This window comes from Carcharodon carcharias, chromosome 18, assembly GCF_017639515.1.
Source record: "Carcharodon carcharias isolate sCarCar2 chromosome 18, sCarCar2.pri, whole genome shotgun sequence".
In the NCBI taxonomy this organism is placed as follows: domain Eukaryota; kingdom Metazoa; phylum Chordata; class Chondrichthyes; order Lamniformes; family Lamnidae; genus Carcharodon; species Carcharodon carcharias.
Genome location: NC_054484.1, coordinates 68,637,975 through 68,659,853, shown reverse-complemented (window position 1 = coordinate 68,659,853; position 21,879 = coordinate 68,637,975). Strand labels below are relative to the sequence as shown.

Here is a 21,879-nt window from a genome sequence, read left to right as displayed (position 1 = left end):
CTCGTTCACATGCCTTGCTGGTCCTCATCATGTTCATTCTTGGCTGTGTAAGATTGAGACTGAGGTGTTCAGTCAACTCATCTGCATCCTTGAAAGGTGAAGGAAAGGTGAAGGTGTAGTGTAGAAGAATAGATGTCGAAATGCCTGGAAAAGGGGAATAGTTCCTGGAACTCCATGTACTCTCTGTCATCCGGCAAGGCTTTCAATCTATGAGCCCATATTCAGAGTTTGTGCGTGCTCCCTTCTGCCTTGCACATTGCCGACTCTCCAAGTGTACATCTGCAAAGTGCACCAATAAGTGTCAGCACCTTCCCATTTCAATGTGCGGAGATCTGCCCATTGTAGCCACATTACTGTCCTGGCACTGTTTCTCACAATGTAATTACCTGTATTGTGCCCCTAAGGCTCTCGCACAATGTAGGGATGCAGTCCTGTGCCATACATTCTGCTTAGCGTCCTTCACCTAAACATTCGAGGTCAGCGATGATGAATCCAAATGGTAAAGTGTTGCAGGCAATGGAGATTTTGAGCGTGCTCTCGATGCGCATATGTTAGCTTGATGGGATGACAATGTTGAAGGCAGCAATGGGCTAGGAATGAGGATGTAATGAATCTGATGTGTGCTCTTTATTATCACTGAAGAGTCACCTTGACGGTTCCATGGTGTGTTTGCATTTTCGAGTTCACAAGGACCAGGGCTGGACATTAGGGGAGATTATTTGTATTAAAGAGGAGGCATTTTGATGTATGGCAGGCAAGTGTGTGAACATGGTCATCCTGTGCTCCAGCGCCTTTGAAAGGTTTGGCTAAATGCAGGCCCACATCCCTAAATGACAGTGTCAGATGTCAGTGTGATAGAGATGGTGACAGAGGACTGAGTGACCTCAAAATAGATTAACACCTGAGGAACATCCTCGGCTGCCTTGGTACAAGTGTTGCCTATCAGTATCACCATCGAGGTTACACAGAATGTGTTATCTGTTGCTGGAGATGGATTTCCTTGAGGAGCTTTGTCTGACTGAAGGTATACAGCTATGAGTATTGTAGAACATCTCCTGTTTCCTGTAGGCTATCATAGCAACCAGAATCCTGGAGATATGCTTGAAGAGGCAGCATCTTCTGACGTCTGATGCCAGGATTCCCTCCTCCAGTTAGCACCACATCTTAGCGAGGACACATACTCCTGAAGCTTCATCGTCCTTCAAAAGATCAGGAAGGACATTGGTGAACCTGATGTGTAAGCACTCACTTTCAGATTGAAGTGGATGGTTGAAATGAGAGGAATGGCAACACTGGCGTTCATGTTGGCCCATGATGGAGGGCACTTGTCCAACAGTAAACTCAGTACTACTCATCATCCTCCTCACGGAATCTGGTGGCTATGAGGGTCTCATTTTGTATGCCTGTCTTGTCTGGCCCGTACAATGGTCTTTTCCCCTGCAACCACGTCTTCCTTGACCTCATCATCCTCATCCCTTTCGATGTCCTCCTCATTGAAGGATACATGCAGCTCCTCCATGTCAGTATCTGGCAAGTCCTCCCACCTTTGCAGCGCCAGGTTGTGCAGCGCACAGCAGACGGTGCTGATCTGAGAGAACCTCTGGGAAATGTACTGGAGTGCTTCACCAGATCTGTTGAGGCATCAGAATTGTATCTTCAAGATGCCAATGCTCTGCTCTACCAATGTTCAGGTAGCATTATGGGCATTATTGTTTCTTCTCTCAGCTGGATCTTGTGGCAGCCGCATGAGGGTCATCAGCCACATCCTTTGTTGGCATCCTTTGTCACCAATGAGCCAACCCTGCATTATGTGTGGTCCCTCGAAGATGTCCGGGATCTGCGATTTGCTCAAGATATAGGGGTTGTGGCAACTTCCCGATTATCATGCACAAACCTGCATGATTTTTTTCTTGTGGTCACAGACCAGCTGCACTTTGAGTGAGTGGAACCCTTTCCTGTTGATATCTTGGAAAGCTTGTTGCCAGGGAGCTTTTATAGCCACATGAATGCTTTTGATGACACCCTACACCCAAGGGAATCTGGAAATAGCAGAAAAGCCCAGTGCTCTGGCATCTTAGCTTGCTTGATCTCTAGTGAAGTGCATTGGAAAAAAGGGCATCTGTTACCTCCTGTATACATGTGTGTAGAAGCTTGAGAGATGCCGCAGAGGTCCCCACTGGAGTCCTGGAAAGAGACACTCGCATAGACGTTAAGTGCGGCGATGACTTTCAGAGCCACTGTATGTTGTCCGAGTCCCTACTGCGTCAACTCCTGCAGAATGTGGCAGATGTGAGCCACCAGATCTCTGGACATGCAGAAGCATCGGCAACACTGGCTCTCACTCATCTGCATCTCTCCTCATTTGGTAATACAGAGTTCAGTTGGGTGCCCCTTTAACTACTCCCCCAGTGCAGTGTAGCAATCCTCCAAAGGCTCTCAGAGCCCTCCCTAGCAGAATTATTTCTCATCTTTATTTTCAACTGCATCACCACTTCAGGTTTCAAGATGGTGATGCTGAGGTTTTACTACAAAGTCAACTTAGACCCTCCCTCTGTGACTGTGGAAATCCCTCCCATCATCCTGGAGGAGCATAATATTCAGGTTCCCTCCTTCCATAATTCTCAGTCCTCCCCCTGTACTGTTTAATCCCATTGTGATGATGGATATCCCTAAATTATTTGAGGTGGATGTGCCTATGTCCCATGTGGACCTTCCCATCTTGAGGCCTATTGCACAGCAACATATGGAACGCTTCCCATGGGACCTTTAACATGACCTTTTCCCCATCCAAAGGCTGCCGATGCCTCCCTTGTGAGTGCACCATCTGTGGCCCAGTATTATGTCAGAGATCCCCCAGACTGATGCTCATGATGCTACAACCACGCCCTGCACACGACTGACACTGGACTGACATGCCGTCCCCCTTCCTGGACTGGGACAAGGACAGTCTGTGCAAGCTCAGCAATGTAAACTGTAGCATTTCTTCACTCTGCAATCCTACCTTTCTGGCCCCAGCTTGCTTATGTCCTTCTGTAGGAGACTCTCTCCCCATTGCGGCCAGAAGACACTTCCCCTTACACCTGCCCCCGTCATGTTTCTCAGTGTAACCTTCCCCAGCCTCCCTTGCTAGTCGAGCCCTTGCCCTATAGCCCCTTCCTTTGCCTCCGTCTTGTCTCCTCACCCCACCCGCAGTCGAGCCCTTGCCCTGCAGCACATTACAACCCACCCCTGCCTTACTGCTAGTCTGGTATGTGCAGCCTTGCCTCTGAAATTCCCGAGGGCGATACGGTGTTGCATGTGAAGCCGGCGTGGAGTCCAAGGTGCGGTGAGCACTACACGGTGCAAGGTTGGCAAACAAACTTCGAAGTCACGAGTTAAGTGCAGGTCACCAGGTGCACGTTGTTTATATGTGATTGCAAAACCTACCAGTTTAATTAGACGCCGGCGTGGCCTGTGGATCCGGCGTGGGGTTGGTGGGGGGAATGTGATTCCTGCAAGCTGTCTTGATAATAGGCATTCATAATATTCAAATCTATTTAAATGGCGTTCCCAACATGGCATGGTGGGAAATGTGCACCATCATTGAGAGCAGATGATGGCAACCTGTTTTTACGGCAGCAGGAAACTGATTTTTCCTCTCCAGCCTGCCATGATGGCTGCCGCGGGAGGGAGTGGAAAACGCTGCCCTCAGTCTCCTTCTAAGCTGCTGAAAACCAGGGCTTGGTTGTGCCCAATTAGTGACCAGTACAAGCCTATTCATTTTGGCTTCAATGAAATTGGGGCATAGTAATGAAATTATAGTGATAAAGCAGAGCTATGAAACTTCAGCTTAATATCACCTTGACTCAGGATAAATTATATTAGGATTTCATAAAAGCCATTTTTAATGTTCAGCATCTCCATGAATATTTGCAACTAATTATTTGTTCATGACCTGTGTTGTTATGATGGAACATGTGCAGTAATGCTGCAGGCAAACATACATTGTGTTAATGGCACCAGATGAAATCAAGATGAAATGAAGATGCTTCTTGGTGGTTTTTTCCCTGACAGATACAAAATAAACTCATCAAAAAATGATGGTGCCTTTTTATAGCATCTTTGAGAAGCTTTAGCAGTTTTGTAATTAATTACTAGATAAAGTACATAGATGAGAGTGTCTTGTTTATAATTACACATAGAAGAGAAAGCACATTACACTTTCATAATGTGGGTGCTGACAATAGGTAAACAGACCAGAGCAGTGTAATTGTGATTACTTGTGGCTGTGATTAACCGCATAGCGCAAAGGGTCCTGATTACTAAACGTTTGGATGACAGAGTTATTTTGATCGTTGGTTAATATTTGCTCTAAGATTAAATACATACGCAATTTTAGCACACACAGTGCACTTCCAGGTCCCATCGTTGAACATAACTCGACATTCTCTACACACACGGTCATTGCATGCCTGGCACAGGTCCCCTCTGAGGAAGATTAGGCCAAATGTCTTCTGGCATCGTTTACAGGCTCTATCACTGATTTGCTGCTTTCTTCGATTTACCTCAGAACCACGGATTTTGATGAGCTCATTCTTTAATCTCCTGTAATAAACCAGAATGTTCTCTCAGTAACTTTCAAAATGGCAAAACTAAACCATGAATTTATAAAGAGTCATTACTGACAACACATCGCTGCTTAGAAGATACCCAATTTTACCATTTTCTGATTGATGTCATTTTAATACCAGCTCTAACACTAGATGGTGTTCAGATAAGGTTAATCGGATAAACTAGGCTTGAGTGGTTTCAAGGATGATCAGTTTCTAATACATCACTGGACAACAGAAGAGAACGGCACACTTCAGTTTGATAAGTAAATGTCAATTGAAGTATTGTAGGAAAATGTATTACTGTACATCTAAAACTGTACTGAGGCCTAAAACATTAATCTTACTATTGATTTTGCATTTAACTTGAGAACTTAGTATTTGTTATAAATAGTCTATAACAGAAAAAATATACAGAAAAATGTTGTTGACTTTGTGGTTAAACACACATGCAATTGTATCAACCTAGTAGGTCAGTAAAATTTCACATTTGATCTTTATCCATGTTGCCTTGGGTAATCTCAACTGGGAAAGAACTGATGCTAATTACTGAACGTCCCAGTGCCCTCAGACCGGGCAAAGGGAAATCAGTTCCTAGTCACTATGCATTCACTTTGTTGGAAAGCGCATGTATGTTGAGGGGGTATCAGGCTCACCTATGATGCCCTATTGTCAAATATTGTATTGCATAATGTGATAATGCTCATATTCGATGATTGATCACTTGCACAAGGTACTGAAGGGCTGCATGTGCCCATTACATCATAAAGCAGCATGATTCGGAGCAAAAAGGAAGAGACGAATGGGAGTTTGACCGTGATGCCAAAGGTGAAAAGAGCAATAAAGGTTTATCAGGAAAAGAGAGAGTGTAATAGTGGATATGAGCTCAAAAAGGCTCACATTATTGAGGGTTAAAGCATTCATCTTACGTTAGAAATGCAACAGGGATGAAATTGAGAGATGAACACTGGTAAACTTTATTGCTTTGGGGTAAAGTTGCTAGTTCTTTGATTTCAAGATATATAAAATGAATAAATAACCTAGAAAAGTAAAGCAACAATAAAATAAGTTTAGGGGGCGTAATCCAGAGACCCAGGGTAATGCTCTGGGGACCTGGGTTCAAGTCCCACCATGGCAGATGGTGAAATTTGAACTAAAAAAAAAATATGGAATTAAAAGTCTGATGATGACCATGAAACCATTGTCAATTGACGTAAAAGCCCAAATGCCCTTTAGAGAATGAAACCTGGTGTCCTTACCTGGTCTGGCATACCTGTGACTCCAGACCGACAGCAATGTTGTTGACTCTTAAATGCCCTTTGAAATGGCTGAACAAACCAGTTATTTGCGTCAAACTGCTACGAAGTCTGAAAGGAATGAAACTGGACGGACTACCCGGCATTGACTTATTGACATAGGCCCCAACAGCACTGTGGGCTGCAGCAGTTCAAGAAGGCAGCTCACCAACACCTTCTCAAAAGGTATTTAGGGATGGGCAATAAATGCTGGCCTCGCCAGTGACGCTCATATCCCGTGAATGAATAAAAGAAAATTTTATGGAAAAAAATTGGTACATGTCCCTTTTGAACAATCTAATTGCCTAATAGTAATCAAATGAGCATGCCGTTTGTATTGTCTTCTAGGCATGTAATTATAAATATGTGACCAATTGTTTTTTTTAAACATTTGACTGACACTGGCAGGAACCAATACTGGTAAAAGGCTGACTAAGTGAAGCAAAAATTTGGCATATTTCATTTTATACACAATGGCTCGGACGGTTTCATTCCCATCATTGCCTGCTTTTTTAAAATGCTGTGGTTGAAATCCATAAACAACGTGATTAAAATAGCACAGTTGTAATTGACCCATGGTAACTGCTAATCATAATCGCTGGTAACCATGTGACTGATAAAGAAATGACATCAAAAGGTGGCAACGATGATGTGGATGTTTCAAGATATTAAAAAAATTACCTCAAAAATGTCAAACTAGCATTATTTATAAATTTTGACTGGACAGGAGAATTTAATATTTTCTTCCCATTCATTATAAAGTAAATGGCTATACAATAAATATGAATAGGCAATGTAATAGCAGGAAGCTAGTACAATAAATATTTGAAAATCTGTGAGCAGATCAATGAGAAACACACAATTTATACATTTGTGGCAACTAGCTCATAGTCAAGCTCAGGATGGTAGTTCTGATCACTGTTTCAGAATACGGACCCATCCTCTCTACCCGTGTTCTACAGCCTTGAGTCAGATTGCTACTTAATGTTGTAGTGAATTGTGACCAGTTGTGCTAAAATTATTTCACGTAGAAGGATCCTTTCAGTTTGTAGAAGAGATTTTAATCTTATCAGCCTGGGACAGAAGGCAAAACTCAGCTTTATCTTAGGAATGCACAAGTGTTTAAAGAAGGATATGTTACTCTACAAAAATGTAATTTAGGCGCACTGGAAAATTTCCACCCTTGCAGCAAAACATTGGTCCAGATCTTGTGCTCTCCGGATTTTTGGAGACAGGACATACAACCCAAGATATGCGTGGGACCCATATGAACATATAAATTAGGAGCAGGAGTAGGCCACATGGCCCCTCGAGCCTGCTCTGCCATTCAATAAGTTCTCGGCTGATCTGAATGTAACCTCAACCCCACATTCCTACCTACTGCTGATAACCTTTTACCCCCTTGTTAATCAAGAATCTATCTAGCTCTGTCTTAAAAATATTCAAAGGCTCTGCTTCCACCGCCTTTTGAGGTAGAGAATTCCGAAGACTCACAACCCTCTTAGAGAATAGGTTTCTCCTCATGGAAGTTCCGATATGCTGCACTCTGTGGGAACTGCCTGGGAAGTTTGAAATTTCAATGGGCAATTCCCTGCTCCCCGGGACCCTCCGCGAATGTCTGAGTCGGATACTTCAGACAGTTCCATGGTAGTTACCTGGATAGCTACCCAGGAAATGTTAGACAGAAAAATCCTAGTCTAACGCCTGGGTAACGACACAGCTAACTGCCCAATCGCTCATGCTGACCACTGCCCCCTCGATTCTCCCACACCCTGACCCAATCTAATTAACCTTCGACCCACCCACTACCTCATCCACCTTCCGTACTGCCCACCTACTAGCCTGCCCAACTGCCATTCCACCCACCCATTCACTAACAATTATCCATTCATTAAAATTCACACTGGCCATTTAAACTTGCCATAGGCAGCTAGTGCTGTAAAAAGGGGGCATGTTTTGTCTTCCCTCCGATGCTATAGCACTGTGATGGGGTTCTCCGAGGGACACTGAGCTCTGCAGGGCTTGGAAAAACCCAGCCAAGAAATGCGGAGCAGCATCCAGGTGTGGAAAAGTTTGAGCGGAGTGGCAATCCAATGATGATTGCTGCTCTGTGGAAGACCTGGGCTATTATTAGTTGTCACTTTAAAGAACAATGGCTAGTAGAGCTGCATGATTATCTCTTAGAGACTATTATGTAATATTATATCTGAAACTCTTTGAGGTCTAATTTTCTTACTGCTGCAAAACCAATGATATTCTGGTGGTGTGTAGCAATGGCTCACCAGAACAGACAGGATTGAGGACTGAAATAAACTTGTCATCAAGTCCATCACAATAAGTCAAGCAGGCTGTGGATGCCAATCAGCACTGTGCCTCTCGCACCCTTACAAGATGGTGAAAATGGTGGAAGTAGCTGTTGGGGGTCCTGGGATGTTGGATGGCAGGATGGTGAGGACAGACCTGTATCAACCTATAGTTGTTTTACACAAACCTTTCGACTCCTGAAAATGCTAAAAATTTTCCACTTATTTGGGCCTTTTTTGAGCGGCCTCCAGTGGTCACTTTAAGTCCCAGGAGTGCCAAGAGATTTTGTGCATTGCAAACTCCGAGGGGGGAAAAAGAATTTAGGGTTCAGGATCTAAAATGAGCACAGGAATCTAATTTCCGGCAGTCTCCAGAGTCGGCTTAAAAAAGGCCCCTGCCAAGTTATCAGTGGCCTCAACTCCCATGCAGATCAGGCCCTCTGCACTGGTAAATTAGCTTTTGTTGTGCATCAATGTTAAACTTGTACAGTTATAAAACTGAAACTAGTCTAAGAAACAAAGCAGGTAGTTGAACATCAAATGATATCTGACTGGAATTTTCTTTCTGCCAACACAACATGGACCCTTAACCTGGTTTCCATAGGCATGGTCAAAATGGTATTGTTCTGATAGAAATGTCAACATACAAACAAGGAGCAGGAGTAGGTCCCTCGAGCCTGCTCCGCCATTTAACAAGATCATGGCTGATCTGATAGTCAAGTATCTCATTGTACAGTTTATGAAATAACAACCATCAATAAAAACACTCTATTTAACAAACAACATATCTAACATATGATTTCTTGCTGCAAAATCTGCAAGTGTGGCATTTTTGAATCTCTTGTACTAGCTCCTTGGTCAATATAAATAAGACAATAGCTATACAATCAATCATTCTTGTCTGTATATGCTGCTTTCTGTTATAATCTCTGCAATAAGGTAATGTTGAACTTTCATATCAGTTACCTAGACATTTTTAAATTACTGATATGATGTAAGATTCAATTTAAAAATGCATAATAACTGGAAATAACAATTAAACAATTATAAAATGGTTCAAATATTTATCTGCTAACAAACTACTGTTTTCGTGACCACTGGCTGCTCCCAAAATACATGAGTCACAAAGTAAGTAACTAATAGGTGAATCATTAACTGCAGGGTACAATTAATTTAATCTGCAGTCCCACTGTACAGACAAAACAAACACTCATTTCCTGGGGATCCAGTGAAGCTGCAAAGCCAAATCACTCTTCCCTTTACTTGTTTGCATTAATCATTTTGGCCATTTTACAGAGAAGAGTGATCAGATAAAAAACAACAAACACTTAAAGCTCCATTAAGTAGATCCATTAAGTAGATTCATGAGATCTAACCAAAAAGAAAATACCCTAGTTTGTAGCTTTCTTTTGGCACATCTCAAACATTTTGCAAGTTTTTCCTTAAAAAAATAAAAATGATTTGCTTTTCTCCCTGCAGATTCCAAACCACAAAAGATATCACTCCAATATGGCATCTTGCTGGCTGCTAAAAGACAGGATTTAGTATTATTTTGCTTCCACCCAAGATATATTTCTTCCTTTCTGTGCAGCAGTCCATCTCGGATCTCACTGAGAAGCAGCTAAACTTACCTGGGACAGATAGTGCCATTGTGAGGTATGTCTGGGACTGAATCTGAAAAACTCAGGCTGCTAAGCAAGCACAATGAGTTACATGGTCAAGGTTAGCAACAAGGAGGTGGTGGTTAACAACAAGGAAGAAGAAAAGAACATTTTGGGAAGAGAAATGAACATAACGAGGTATGACTGTACTAACTGAACCAGGCAGAATTATATAGGGCGGGATTTTCCGGTCCCACTTGCAGCGGACATCGTTATGGGTGGGATGGGAAAATTTGGAGAGCGGCAAAAAGTCAATTGGCGAGACCAGAAAATCCCAGCCATAGACTTTATAGCACAGAAATAGGCCATTTGGCTCAATTGGTCTATGCTAGTGTTTATGCCCTACACAAGCCTCCTCTCACCATACTTCATCTAATGCTATCAGCATAGTCTTCTCATTTTTTGCTCATTCTTGCACTTATCTAGCTTCCATTATCTTACCTAAAGCTGATGTTAAGCTTATAGGTCTGTGGATCGCTGGGCTTGTTCTATTTCCCTTTTCATATATAGGAATCACAGTAGCTGTCTGAAGTCCTCCGGCATTATTCCATTTACATCCAATAGGGTCTGTATTGTTTCTTGTATAATGTTTCCATATGCATGTATTCAATCCTTGTCGACCAGGAACTTTATCCTAAATTCGATTAGGTTATCACTTATTTCAGTTATTCCTTCTGCACCTGGTTCTATGTTACAGGTAATTGTCTCCAGTTTGAACTTACTTTGGATATTGTGTACTTTGCTGAACAGGCAAAACATTTGTCCTCAATAGTTGTTTCTTTCACTTCATTTTTAACAGTGCTTTTATAATTTTACAACAGTATTTCCTCCCTGTTTGTGTTATCCTTGTTCCTTACCTTGTTTGACCTTTGCTCTTCATATGTCATGGCCTATAACTTCCATGCTCCCCAGTGTCAGATTTGGGGGGGCTACCCCAAAGATGCAGTGGGGAATCCCTCTAGCAATTGCCCATAAGTCCACACTTCCTCTGGACAATTTCGCTGCACTGGGAATCAACCAAAAATGCGATTTAAATTGCAAACTTCGATGGTTCCACCGAGTTTATACCAATAGTTACCCAGAAAATGTTAGAAGAATTAAAACCTCTTCTAACTTCCAGGTACCTATTGTAAAGGCACAGACCAACCCCAAAGGCCTCCCCCCATTAGTGCCACCCTCAGCATCCAACAACTGTATTTCACCCACTCCACCGACCTCGGACCCTGACCCCGACGCACACCCCCCACCCCCCCGCCAACGTCAGATCACCTTCTCTGACCTCTGGAGCTCCCCAGCCTCTGCACCTCTCTCCCCACCACCGCGCACCCCCCCCCCCCGCCCCACCGCAGCTGGGCTCAGGACCCCACCCATGACCTCCGGACCCACAACCTTCGGACCCTCCTGACCTCCAGACCACCCCCAAGTGACCTGCAGAACCCTCCCTAACCTCCAAATCCATCCGACCTCCTGACCTCACCCTGAGCTCCAGATCCCTCTGACCTGATCTCTGGAACACTCCTCGACCCAAGCTCTGGAACCCCCCGACCTGGCCTCTGGACACCCTCACCAACACCCGACCCCCCTGCCCCCACCCGATCCCCAACCTCTGGACGCCCCCACCTTGCCCCCACCTGACCCCTGGACACCCCCATCCCAACATGACCCCCGACCTCTGGCCCTCTGTCCCCCAACCTCCGGACGCCCCCCCTGCTGCCCGCCTCCACCTGGACCACCTGACCCCTTGGCCCCGCCCCCCCCCAACCAACCCTCCAGACCCCACTCCCCATCCTATTTATGGACCCGCCCCGAGCTCCAGACCCCTCACCCCACCCTACCTCCAGTCCCCCCGAGCTCCAGACCACATCCCCCAATCTCAGACCCTTGGACCCCCCACCCCCCGACCTCAGGACAATCACCCCCACGGCCCTCCCTGACCTCAGGCACCCACCACTCCCCTGGCCTCACCACCCCACCACCAACCCCCCCCCCCCCAACCCCCGCCCCCCTCCCCCCCGCCCCCCAACCACACCACCCTTGGGGCACCCCACCCCACAACCCTGGGGCACCTCCTACCCCCAAATCCCTTACCTTAGACACTTACTTTTCCCTGGCCTGTCAATTTCCCTGGCCCTTTAAAGTTATCTGCTTTACGGCAGCAAGTGCTGTAAAAAAAAGGGTCATGACCTCCTTGAATTCACTGGTTCTAGACTTTGCTGGGGCCTGCGAGAATTCTTTTGATGCAGGCCCCATTCAACTCCGGTGAACGGAAATGGCAACACAATTTTCAACGCCAGGTGAGTATGTGTTTATTTCTTTTCATTTCTGCGGGCCAGCACTTTCCAACGTTAGTTGCAAATTATGGCCCAATGTTATTTACACCAGATCCCTTCTGCCTACTTCTTCCTATAGGAAGTCCATGCTTAATGCTATTAATTGGTTCCTGGAAAACACAACATTAAGCGAAACGATAGTATGCGAAACCACATCACCCGAGATCTGAGATCCTGCTTTCACAGGCTCAATATGGGAGTTGTGCAGGAATGTCCAGGCGTATGGCAATGTTCAAACACAACAGCAGCAACACAATGCAACTGAAAGGGTTCTTATTGGAGAACCATGTTAAAACAAAACGATGTGTGGGATGTCATTAAGCAAGGATTTCCTATAATTTGAAGTCATATTTATCATTTCCATTGGTTCGGTTGGGAGGAGGCTGCCGGGGGGGTACAGTTCATCCCATCAGTACAGCTCCTCCTGACTCTGTACTGACATCGGTGTCCCATAATGGGAACCCCTGCTTCCTACACCAGGCTTTCAGTCCTATCTTCCTGATCTGCCTATTCCTATGCCAATTTGCACATGGCACTGGTTGTAGTCCTGAAATTGTCACCCATGAATCGGTGATTTTAAATATAAGATAAAGCAGGGGCGGTGTGTTTATTAATACCAATACCACAAGCCCTGTTTCACATGTTTTTATGGTTGAGTTGGTAACTACTATGTTTCCTTTGAGAAGAGCATGTGTTCCAATGAGACTGGTCTGGCTACAAACATGACTTTTTTAAGAAAATGAAAATGAGACAAAGATTCACCATGATGCTACATTTTTTCTTTTCACAAACCTTGGAATAGACTATAAAATTTAGATGGGATGAACCCAGCATCATGTTGACACCATGCTGCCCTTTGATTTTTTAAAAAAATATACATTTGTTCCTGGGAAGTAAGTGTCACCGACAAGGCCAGCATTTATTGTCCAAGCCTAATTTACCTTGAGAAGTTGGTGGTGAGCTGCCTTCTTGAACCCCGGCAGTCCATGTGGTGTAGGTACACTACAATGCTGTTAGGTAGGGAGTTTCGGAATTTGACTCAGCGACAGTGATGGCATGGTGATATAGTTCCAAGTCACGATGGTGTGTAGCTTGGAGGGGAACTTGCTGGTGGTGGTGATACCATCTGCTGCTCTTGCCCTTTGAGGTGGTAGAGGTTGCGGGTTTGGAAGGTGCTGTCAAAGGAGCCTTGGCGAGTAGTTGCAGTGCATCTTGTAGATAGTACACACTGCTGCCACAGTGTAATGATGGTGGAGGGAGTGGACGCTTAAGTTGGTGGATGGGGTGCTGGTCAAATAAACTGCTTTGTCCTGGATGGTGTCAAGCTTCTTCAGTGGTGTTGGAGCTGCACTCACCTAGGCAAGTGGAGAGTATTCTATCACACTCCTGACTTGAGCTTTGTAGATGGTGGACAGACTTTGGGAAGTCAGGAGGTGAGTAACTCCCCTCAGAATTCCCAGTCTCTGATCTTTTCTTGTAGCCAGAGTGTTTATATGGCTGGTACAGTTCAGTTTCTGGTCCATAGTAACCCTGAGGATGTAGATAGTGGGGGATTCAGCGAAGGTAAAGGGTAGATGGTTGGATTCTCTCTTGTTGGAGATGGTCATTGCCTAGCACTCATGTGATACTAATGTTATGCCACTTATCAGCCCGAGCCTGAAAGTTGTTCAGGTCTGGCTGCAGGCAGGCACGGACTAGTACAGTATCTGAGGAGTCGTGAATGGTAAACTGCAATCTCAGCAAACATCCCCACCTCTGACTTTATGATGGAGGGGAGGTCACTGATGAAGCAGCTGAAGGTGGTTGGGCCTAGGTCACTACCCTGAAGAACTCCTGCAGTGACACCCTGGGGCTGAGATGATTGGTTCCATCAACCACAATCATCTTTCTTTATGCCAGGTATGGCTCCAACCAGTGGAGATTTTTCTCCCTGGTTCACACTGACTGCAATTTTGCTAGGGCTCCTTGATGCCACACTTGGTCAGATGCTGTCTTGATGTCAAGGGCAGTCACTCTCATCTCACCACTGAAGGTCAAGTCTTTCGTCTATGTTTAGTCCAAGGCTGTAATGAGGTCAGAAGCTGAGTGGCCTTATCAGAACCCAAGCGTAGCATTGGTGAGCAGGTTTCTGCTGAGCTAGTGCCATTTGAAAGCACTGCCGATGACACCTCCATCACTGAGAGTAGATTGATGGGGCAGTGATAGGTCGGGTTGGATTTGTCCTTTTTGTGTACAGGACATACCTGGGCAATTTTCCACATTGTCAGATAGATGCCGTATTATAGCTGTGCTGGAACACCTTGGCTAGGGGCGTAGCTAATTTTGGGGCACAAGTCTTCAATACTACAGCCAGGGTACGCTCAGGGCCCATGGCCTTTGCTCTATCCAATACTTTCAGCCTTTTCTTGATATCACGTGGAAGACTGGCATCTGTGATGATTGGAACCTCAGGAACAGGCAGAGATGGATCATCCACTTGGTACTTCCGGCTGAAGATGGTTGCAAATGCTTCAGCTTTGCCTATAGCACTGATGTTCTGGGTTCCTCCAATATTGATGATGGGGATCCAAAACAAAAACAGAATTACCTGGAAAAACTCAGCAGGTCTGGCAGCATCGGCGGAGAAGAAGAGAGTTGACGTTTCGAGTCCTCATGACCCTTCGACAGAACTTGAGTTTGAGTCCAAGAAAGAGTTGAAATATAAGCTGGTTTAAGGTGTGTGGTGGGGGGGCGGGGGGGGGGGGGGGGGGGGGGGGGGGGGGGGGGGGGGGGGGGGGGGGGGGGGTGGCGGAGAGAGAGAGAGAGAGAGAGAGAAGTGGAGAGGGTTGGTGTGGTTGTAGGGACAAACAAGCAGTGATAGAAGCAGATCATCAAAAGATGTCACCAACAATAGAACAAAAGAACACATAGGTGTTAAAGTTGGCGATATTATCTAAATGAATGTGCTAATTAAGAATGGATGGTAGGGCACTCAAGGTATAGCTCTAGTGGGGGTGGGGAGAGCATTAAAGATTTAAAAATATTTAAAAATAATGGAAATAGGTGGGAAAAGAAAAATCTATATAATTTATTGGGAAAAAAAAAGGAAGGGGGAAACAGAAAGGGGGTGGGGATGGGGGAGGGAGCTCAAGACCTAAAGTTGTTGAATTCAATATTCAGTCCGGAAGGCTGTAAAGTGCCTAGTCGGAAGATGAGGTGATGTTCCTCCAGTTTGCGTTGGGACTCACTGGTACAATGCAGCAAGCCAAGGACAGACAAGTGGGCAAGAGAGCAGGGTGGAGTGTTAAAATGGCAAGCGACAAGGAGGTTTGGGTCATTCTTGCGGACAGACCGCAGGTGTTCTGCAAAGCGGTCGCCCAGTTTACGTTTGGTCTCTCCAATGTTTGGAGTTTCGTCCTCTGATTAGTTGTTTAATTGTGCACCACCACTGAAGCCTGGATGTGACAAGTTGATTTGCTTAGCTCTGTCCATCTTTGTCTAATGGTAGAACAGGAGCTATAAATATACTGTAATTGAATTTAGAACACAGTGAAATAGGATCTGACCCTACATAAAGTGGTATAGAAGATTTGGCCTAAACAACTAAAAATGTTGTTTATTTTAAAATTTAACAGCAATATCCTAATGGCAGGACTGGACATATTGATCAGCTCTGCTTTACAGGAAATACAGGATGTGAACTAGCTGCCTGTTATACTTTTCAAGGGTAAGAATGTTTGTTCATTTCCCTTTAGTTAATTTATTTTTCAGACACAGAATTGTAGACAAGACACTGAGTATCATATTTTACTTGATCACAAAAGACATTTACTTCATAGCCTGCAGCACCTGTGATTCCCTCATTCGTCAGGTCAAAATCAATGTCTTCTTTCTTTGCATTGATGATGCTTCATTTTTTAAAAAAATAGTTCTCAATCTGTACATTGCAGTAATGCTCTAGCATTGTCTGGAAAGACAAAACATGTTGCTAGGAAAAAAATTAGAACATTCATAAATGGTATTTGTGTGTTATCACTGGCAAAAGTTGGGTCCTTTTATAGAGCCTTGTATTATGACAATATAATAAGTCCCAGAGTGGATGATGGTCGATAAATAAGTGCAATGAATCATCATGTTGCCATGCAATGGAATTAACATCAACATCCACAGAATAATTGATCCTATTCCGACCAGATAATTGTTTCTTCAGGCTCAAAAGTAACAATATTATGAGAAAACATCAATAAATTTTCATGTTATTGGTTAAGGCCTTTTATAGAATGCATCAGGGCTGAAAGACTTAAGGCACAACTTTTCCAACATCTTTCATTATATTGGGAAAAATATATTCCCTTATTTATAATCCTTTTACTATTCCACAATGTTGTACAATCACAGGACACTGTTGTACATTTAAAGGCGGTAAACAGACAGCATGGCATCAATCAGGATAACTTTTGGAAATTAAATGCTGTAATTTTTTTTAGAAAGGTACGGCTTCTTTTAAAATGAGGAAGCAATCCTATCCCATCAGCTCTTTCCTACAAGTTAAAAGATTACCACCCCAAGGGAATACACAGTGCTGTATGAAATTTTGAGATATATATATATATATATATATATAAGCACAGCTCTCTTCAACTCAACTGTGATCTGAGTGGTCAGTCTAAATATGGCTACCTTTACAAGTCAGTCCTGAATGAACACACATATTATACTACATGGTGCTCTAATCTACCATCAATTGGAACATTTGATGATCCAAGAGACAGAGAAATTCAGGAACCCCAGGAGGAACCAGCAGTGCAGCACTAAGTTTCAAATGGGTATGGACCTCTTCCAAGTGCTGCAGTCATTCAACATATGCAACTTATAACAGTGAATTAAAAGGCCATGATTATGGAGCTTACAAAGATCACAAGACAAGATGTAGCTTACCATCAAATACGAGAAAAACCCTGGGAGAAATTGGGTGCGATCTATTTCTGGCAGATGGAAGAATGTTCTGTCTATCATCACATTATGACATTTAAAATGCTTGACACATTGATGTATCCATAGGTCTTGAAATGCATAGTTGGCTTGAAGTAAAAACCATCATCTCTTAAAAATAATTCCTCTTACTAATTGGAAACGAATAAATCAGAAACCACAAATGCACTCAAATTCACAACTGAGGAACATTTAGCTCCTTAACTGTCAAGTCACATGGATCTGATGCCTGGGAGCGGCTGCAAGAAGCTTGACCATTTTATTAGCCAGTCCTCATTAACATAGATGTGGCAAATTGCTGCTCAAAGTAGATGTTCAGAAGCATTTTGCTGGCTTCTGGCCAATATATACCTAACAGCCTCAAAGTTGCCTGCCCAGCACTCAAGTCGCAAGTCACAGGGGGAATAGTTCAGGAGGGTTATAAAACTAATACAGCACATTGAAAAACTACACAAAAATACTAATTTCACCTTTATGCCTGCCCCCTCCCCTTTATGCCTTCACCAAATCAAGTGACAACCCCAGCAACACAGATACCCATCAGAATCAGGCCCCAGCCTTTTGTTCCCTTCATGTTTAACCCCTGATTACTCACCAAGTCCAAGTTATTTCCACAGCTTATTAAAGGACTTCCCAGGTAGTTCATCCCCACTTAGCACAAGGAAATAAAAAGAAGCTAAGTTATGAAGACAGGTTGGATAGACTTGGATTGTTTTCATTGGAGCAAAGAAGACTGAGGGGTGACCTGATCGAGGTGTACAAGATTATGAAGGGCATGGACAGGGTGGATAGGGAGCAGCCGTTCCCCTTAGTTGAAGGTTTAGTCACAAAGGGACATAAGTTCAAGGTGAGGGGCAGGAGGTTTAGGGGGGATGTGAGGAAAAACTTTTTTACCCAGATGGTGGTGATGGTCTGGAATGCTCTGCCTGGGAAGGTGGTGGAGGCGGATTGTCTCACATCCTTTAAAAAGTACCTGGATGAGCACTTGGCACGTCATAACATTCAAGGCTATGGGCCGAGTGCTGGTAAATGGGATTAGGTAGGTAGGTCAGGTGTTTCTCACGTGTTGGTGTAGACTCGATGGGCCGAAGGGCCTCTTCTGCATTGTGTGATTCTGTGAAGCAAGTAGGGGGGGTTGACTGGAAACTTGATCAAAGACATGGGTTTGGGAAGGTTGTTGAGAATGATGAAGGGAGTGGATGATTGGAGAGATTTAGGCAGGAGTTTGCAGTGCATAACAACAATGCAGTTCTCTCACCAATGATAACATGAAGGACTGCAGAAGAGATATGTATAAAAGTAATCAGTGGAACTAGGTGTTGTAGGGTGTTGGATACCATTCAGTAGGTGTTAATGAAGTGTTTGTAGTTTTAAGTATGTCAACCGTATATATTTATTAACTACCAGAACTAGGCACAAGTATACATTAAAGGGTTCAAGCTGAGAGCTGTCTCCATGCTTGCTTGTGCACATGGCTCTGTCTAACTCTGGACTGACCCCTAGGTGGGAGTCTTGTGTTTTCTTATATCAGTGTGTGGGCGTATTATACTCAGTTCCACGTTAACCCTATATATACCAAACCCTTATAGTACACCTCCCTCAAGTCTTTATCCAATATATATCATGTTATTCTAGCTTACCCCATGTATTTCCATTGATTTTTCCATTTCCCTCCTTCAAGCCTCTGAGTTCATAGGTTCAGGCTGTCTGAAGGTCTTATAACCCTTCCATAACTCACTCGCACTACTGTTGGACGAGTGATAGGTTCTGTTGTTGCAGGTAAATTCTGTTGATTTGTAGTTTGTTCAGGCATCTGGACATTTTTTCATCCTCTTTTTCCATTCATTGGTATTGAACTGCTCTTTGTTGATTCGACAGTTGTGGTAATAGGTAGTTGTTGATTTATCCTGTTTTTTCTGGGGCGGACGAATGTTGTGCTTGTCCCCATAGCGTTTTTCCCTCTTCTTTCATCATGTGGCTTGCTGCGATGCATATAGAAGTTCATTTTTTAACAATGGAATCTTCTTTCCCACTTGTTTCATAATTTTAGCCAAATTTTTTATTACTTTCTTCTTTTCCTGTTGTTTTTCAAGCTTACGGGCAAAACTTTTACCTCGGCGGGCGGGGGTGCACCGGGCCTGTTTGAGCATGAAATGATGCGCGCTGACGCGAGTGTCATAATGTCAATGTGCAGTCGCACGATATTTCGGTTGGCGGCTGCGCGCAGGTATTGGCTGCCCGCCCACTGAAAATTAAAAGGCCTGTTAAGGCCATTAAAGCCTTAATTAACTTACATTTTTCGCTGCCTGACCAACCTTATGGTTGGCAAGCAGGCGAAAAGGCCAAGCGGCCGTTGCACTTTTTAGGAAACCTCATCCACAGGCAGGAATAGGTTTCCTAAAGCAACGAAAATTAAAATTAAAATTTTAAAATTTGATTAATAACATGTCCCTGCTCATGTGACAGAGTCACATGAGGGGACATGTTTTATAACATTTTATGAACCTTTATTTCTATTTCTGAAAACTCATCTCCCTAAGGCAGCTCTGTGTCTTAGGGAGATTTGCAAGTGTGCACTCGCATCTATGCACGAAGTTTGTGCTTGCACTCCCCCCATCGCCCGCACAGGCTGCGGCCTTAATTGGCCCGTCAGCATGAGATCGTGGTCTGGCCCCAACCGCCCCCGCCGAGCCTGCCAGACAAGTCCTAAATTCTGCCCTGTGGATCTTTTCATTCAGCTGAGCACAACTCTGGTAAGTCGGGTTGTTTTTGTTTCAGTTATCTTCAGAACTCTTGTATAAATTTAGCAACTTTGCCTGGGCATTCAGTTCTTTTCAGAATCTTTCTCCTATGGTCACTAACTGCTCCCTAGACTCTTTCAATTCATTTATTAGATCTTCAATCTATTCCGTAGAATTCACCTTTTCTGCTTTTAAAGTCTGGATTTGTTCTTCCATACTGTGTATCACATCCTTCATGTTGTTCAGATAGGACTGAAGTTCAAGAAGTTAGTCAGTTTTAGTTTATAGTTGTGCTTTCAAGCAACTGTTCTGATTCATCAGCAATTCCTTCTCCTGTTCCCTACATTTTGCATGAAGCTAAATAGAGACTTCTGATGCTTGAAATTCAACAAGTTTTAAATGAAGATCTATCTATGTTGAACTTGTTTCTACAAGTTCATCATTTAAGCGTTTCAAGTCCTCTTTCAAGTATACTGCTTCCTGTGAGTGACATTCCAATGTTCTCATTAGTTTTCATTTTTCCTTATCAAATGCATTTTTCATAAATGAAAGTTGATACTCTACATTGATCAGTTTTTCCTTGGCAGAGTATCATTCCTCTATGCTATTGTTCAAGCTCGTATTCTGTAATTGTGCTTGTGCGAATTGTTTTTGAGACTCCTCATGCTCTTTTGTGAACCTCTACTTTCTCTTGCCATTCTAGGTTCTTGATGTTCATGGCAATGATGACAATGACAACTTGCACTTAATGTCTCTACCCTCTTTTCTATTGTCCGGCACTAAATTGTATTAATAAAGCCAGCATGACTCTAATATTGGCTTCTCTTTGCATCTTTGCACAGTGATATCTGGAGTCATGCAAGAATCTATGCTTGCCCTCCTCTTCCTCATCTACACGCATTTCTTGAAATCATCAGAGACAGACATGGTAGGCAAAGTTGAATGTCATCAGAAAAGGTATAGTAATGATAGTCAACATTATCCTTCTTTGACCACACAATCATTTATATGCTATCAGACTTCTTGTCTGACATCAAGTCATGATGAGTCATAATGACATTCAACTACTTATCAAAACAACAAAGCCATCGGAAAACCGTTCCACATTTCCTTCTTTTTATAGCTCTTGCCCTGCTGCCAATACTCTTTATATAATCATGAGCTAGCCCCAGCCAAAAAAATTACAGGCCATCATATTCATAATCATGAATCTTGAATGTTTTTGAAAATTGCCTGCTGGTCTAATTCTCAAACTTGTTCCCAGGAAGACTAAAATAACAAGCTTCATAATTTATGTACCGTAATAGCTTAAGGTCTCATGCAATGTGCCTGATTCAAAGGACAGCTACTAGACCAAATATGTCTTATATTTGTAACAATTCTTTCAGCATGTGCTTTTTCACCCGTTCTTTTTTGTATACACAGTGCAATGCTTGTTATTATCATATGACTATCTTTTGGGTTCAAATGGAAAATCCATCAATTTAGCTAGTGGATTATCCTTTGTCTTACTACTTTCCTTGCTTTTATCTTTCAATTTTTAGCTACATTAGTGGGACTTCCTTTATTTTCTTTCCTTGTTGGTGACATTGCAGTGTTGTAGCAAACATCAGAACATGGCAGAAAGACATGATAAAGGACCAAGTTGGATAAATTGAAATAGATAAATTATTTGCTATATATATCCAGATATGTCACATTGAAATTAGAACATCAACATTTCTGAAGTTTCGTTTTATATCTAATGTAACAGATATGGCCAAAGCAAGGCTCGCAAACTGCTTTGACACTTAAAGTGCAGCTCACCGGGAAATATTGGCTGAACACATTTGTGCATCTCAATTTAATATGAACTGTGTTAAAAAACCCAAATTTACCTGCTCATTGGGAACTGAGTCAGGAACTCCAAATCCCAACAGTCTTTGGACTTTCTGCGCATGATCAGGCTGGGAAAGGGCTACACATGCTCACTTCGGAAACTTTACATTC

The 21,879-nt window shown here is 43.4% G+C and overlaps 1 protein-coding gene across 8 annotated transcripts in view; it reads right to left on the bottom strand.

Moving 5' to 3' along the window:
• The window catches only part of sytl5 (synaptotagmin-like 5), a 262,548-nt gene that overhangs the window by 80,048 nt on the left and 160,621 nt on the right, over window positions 1–21,879 (bottom strand). For all 8 annotated transcript variants that reach the window (XM_041211619.1, XM_041211620.1, XM_041211623.1 and 5 more), the window contains one exon: window positions 4,369–4,584. In XM_041211619.1, coding sequence (XP_041067553.1) covers window positions 4,369–4,584 — 216 coding nt within the window. The remainder of the gene's footprint in view (window positions 1–4,368; window positions 4,585–21,879) is intronic.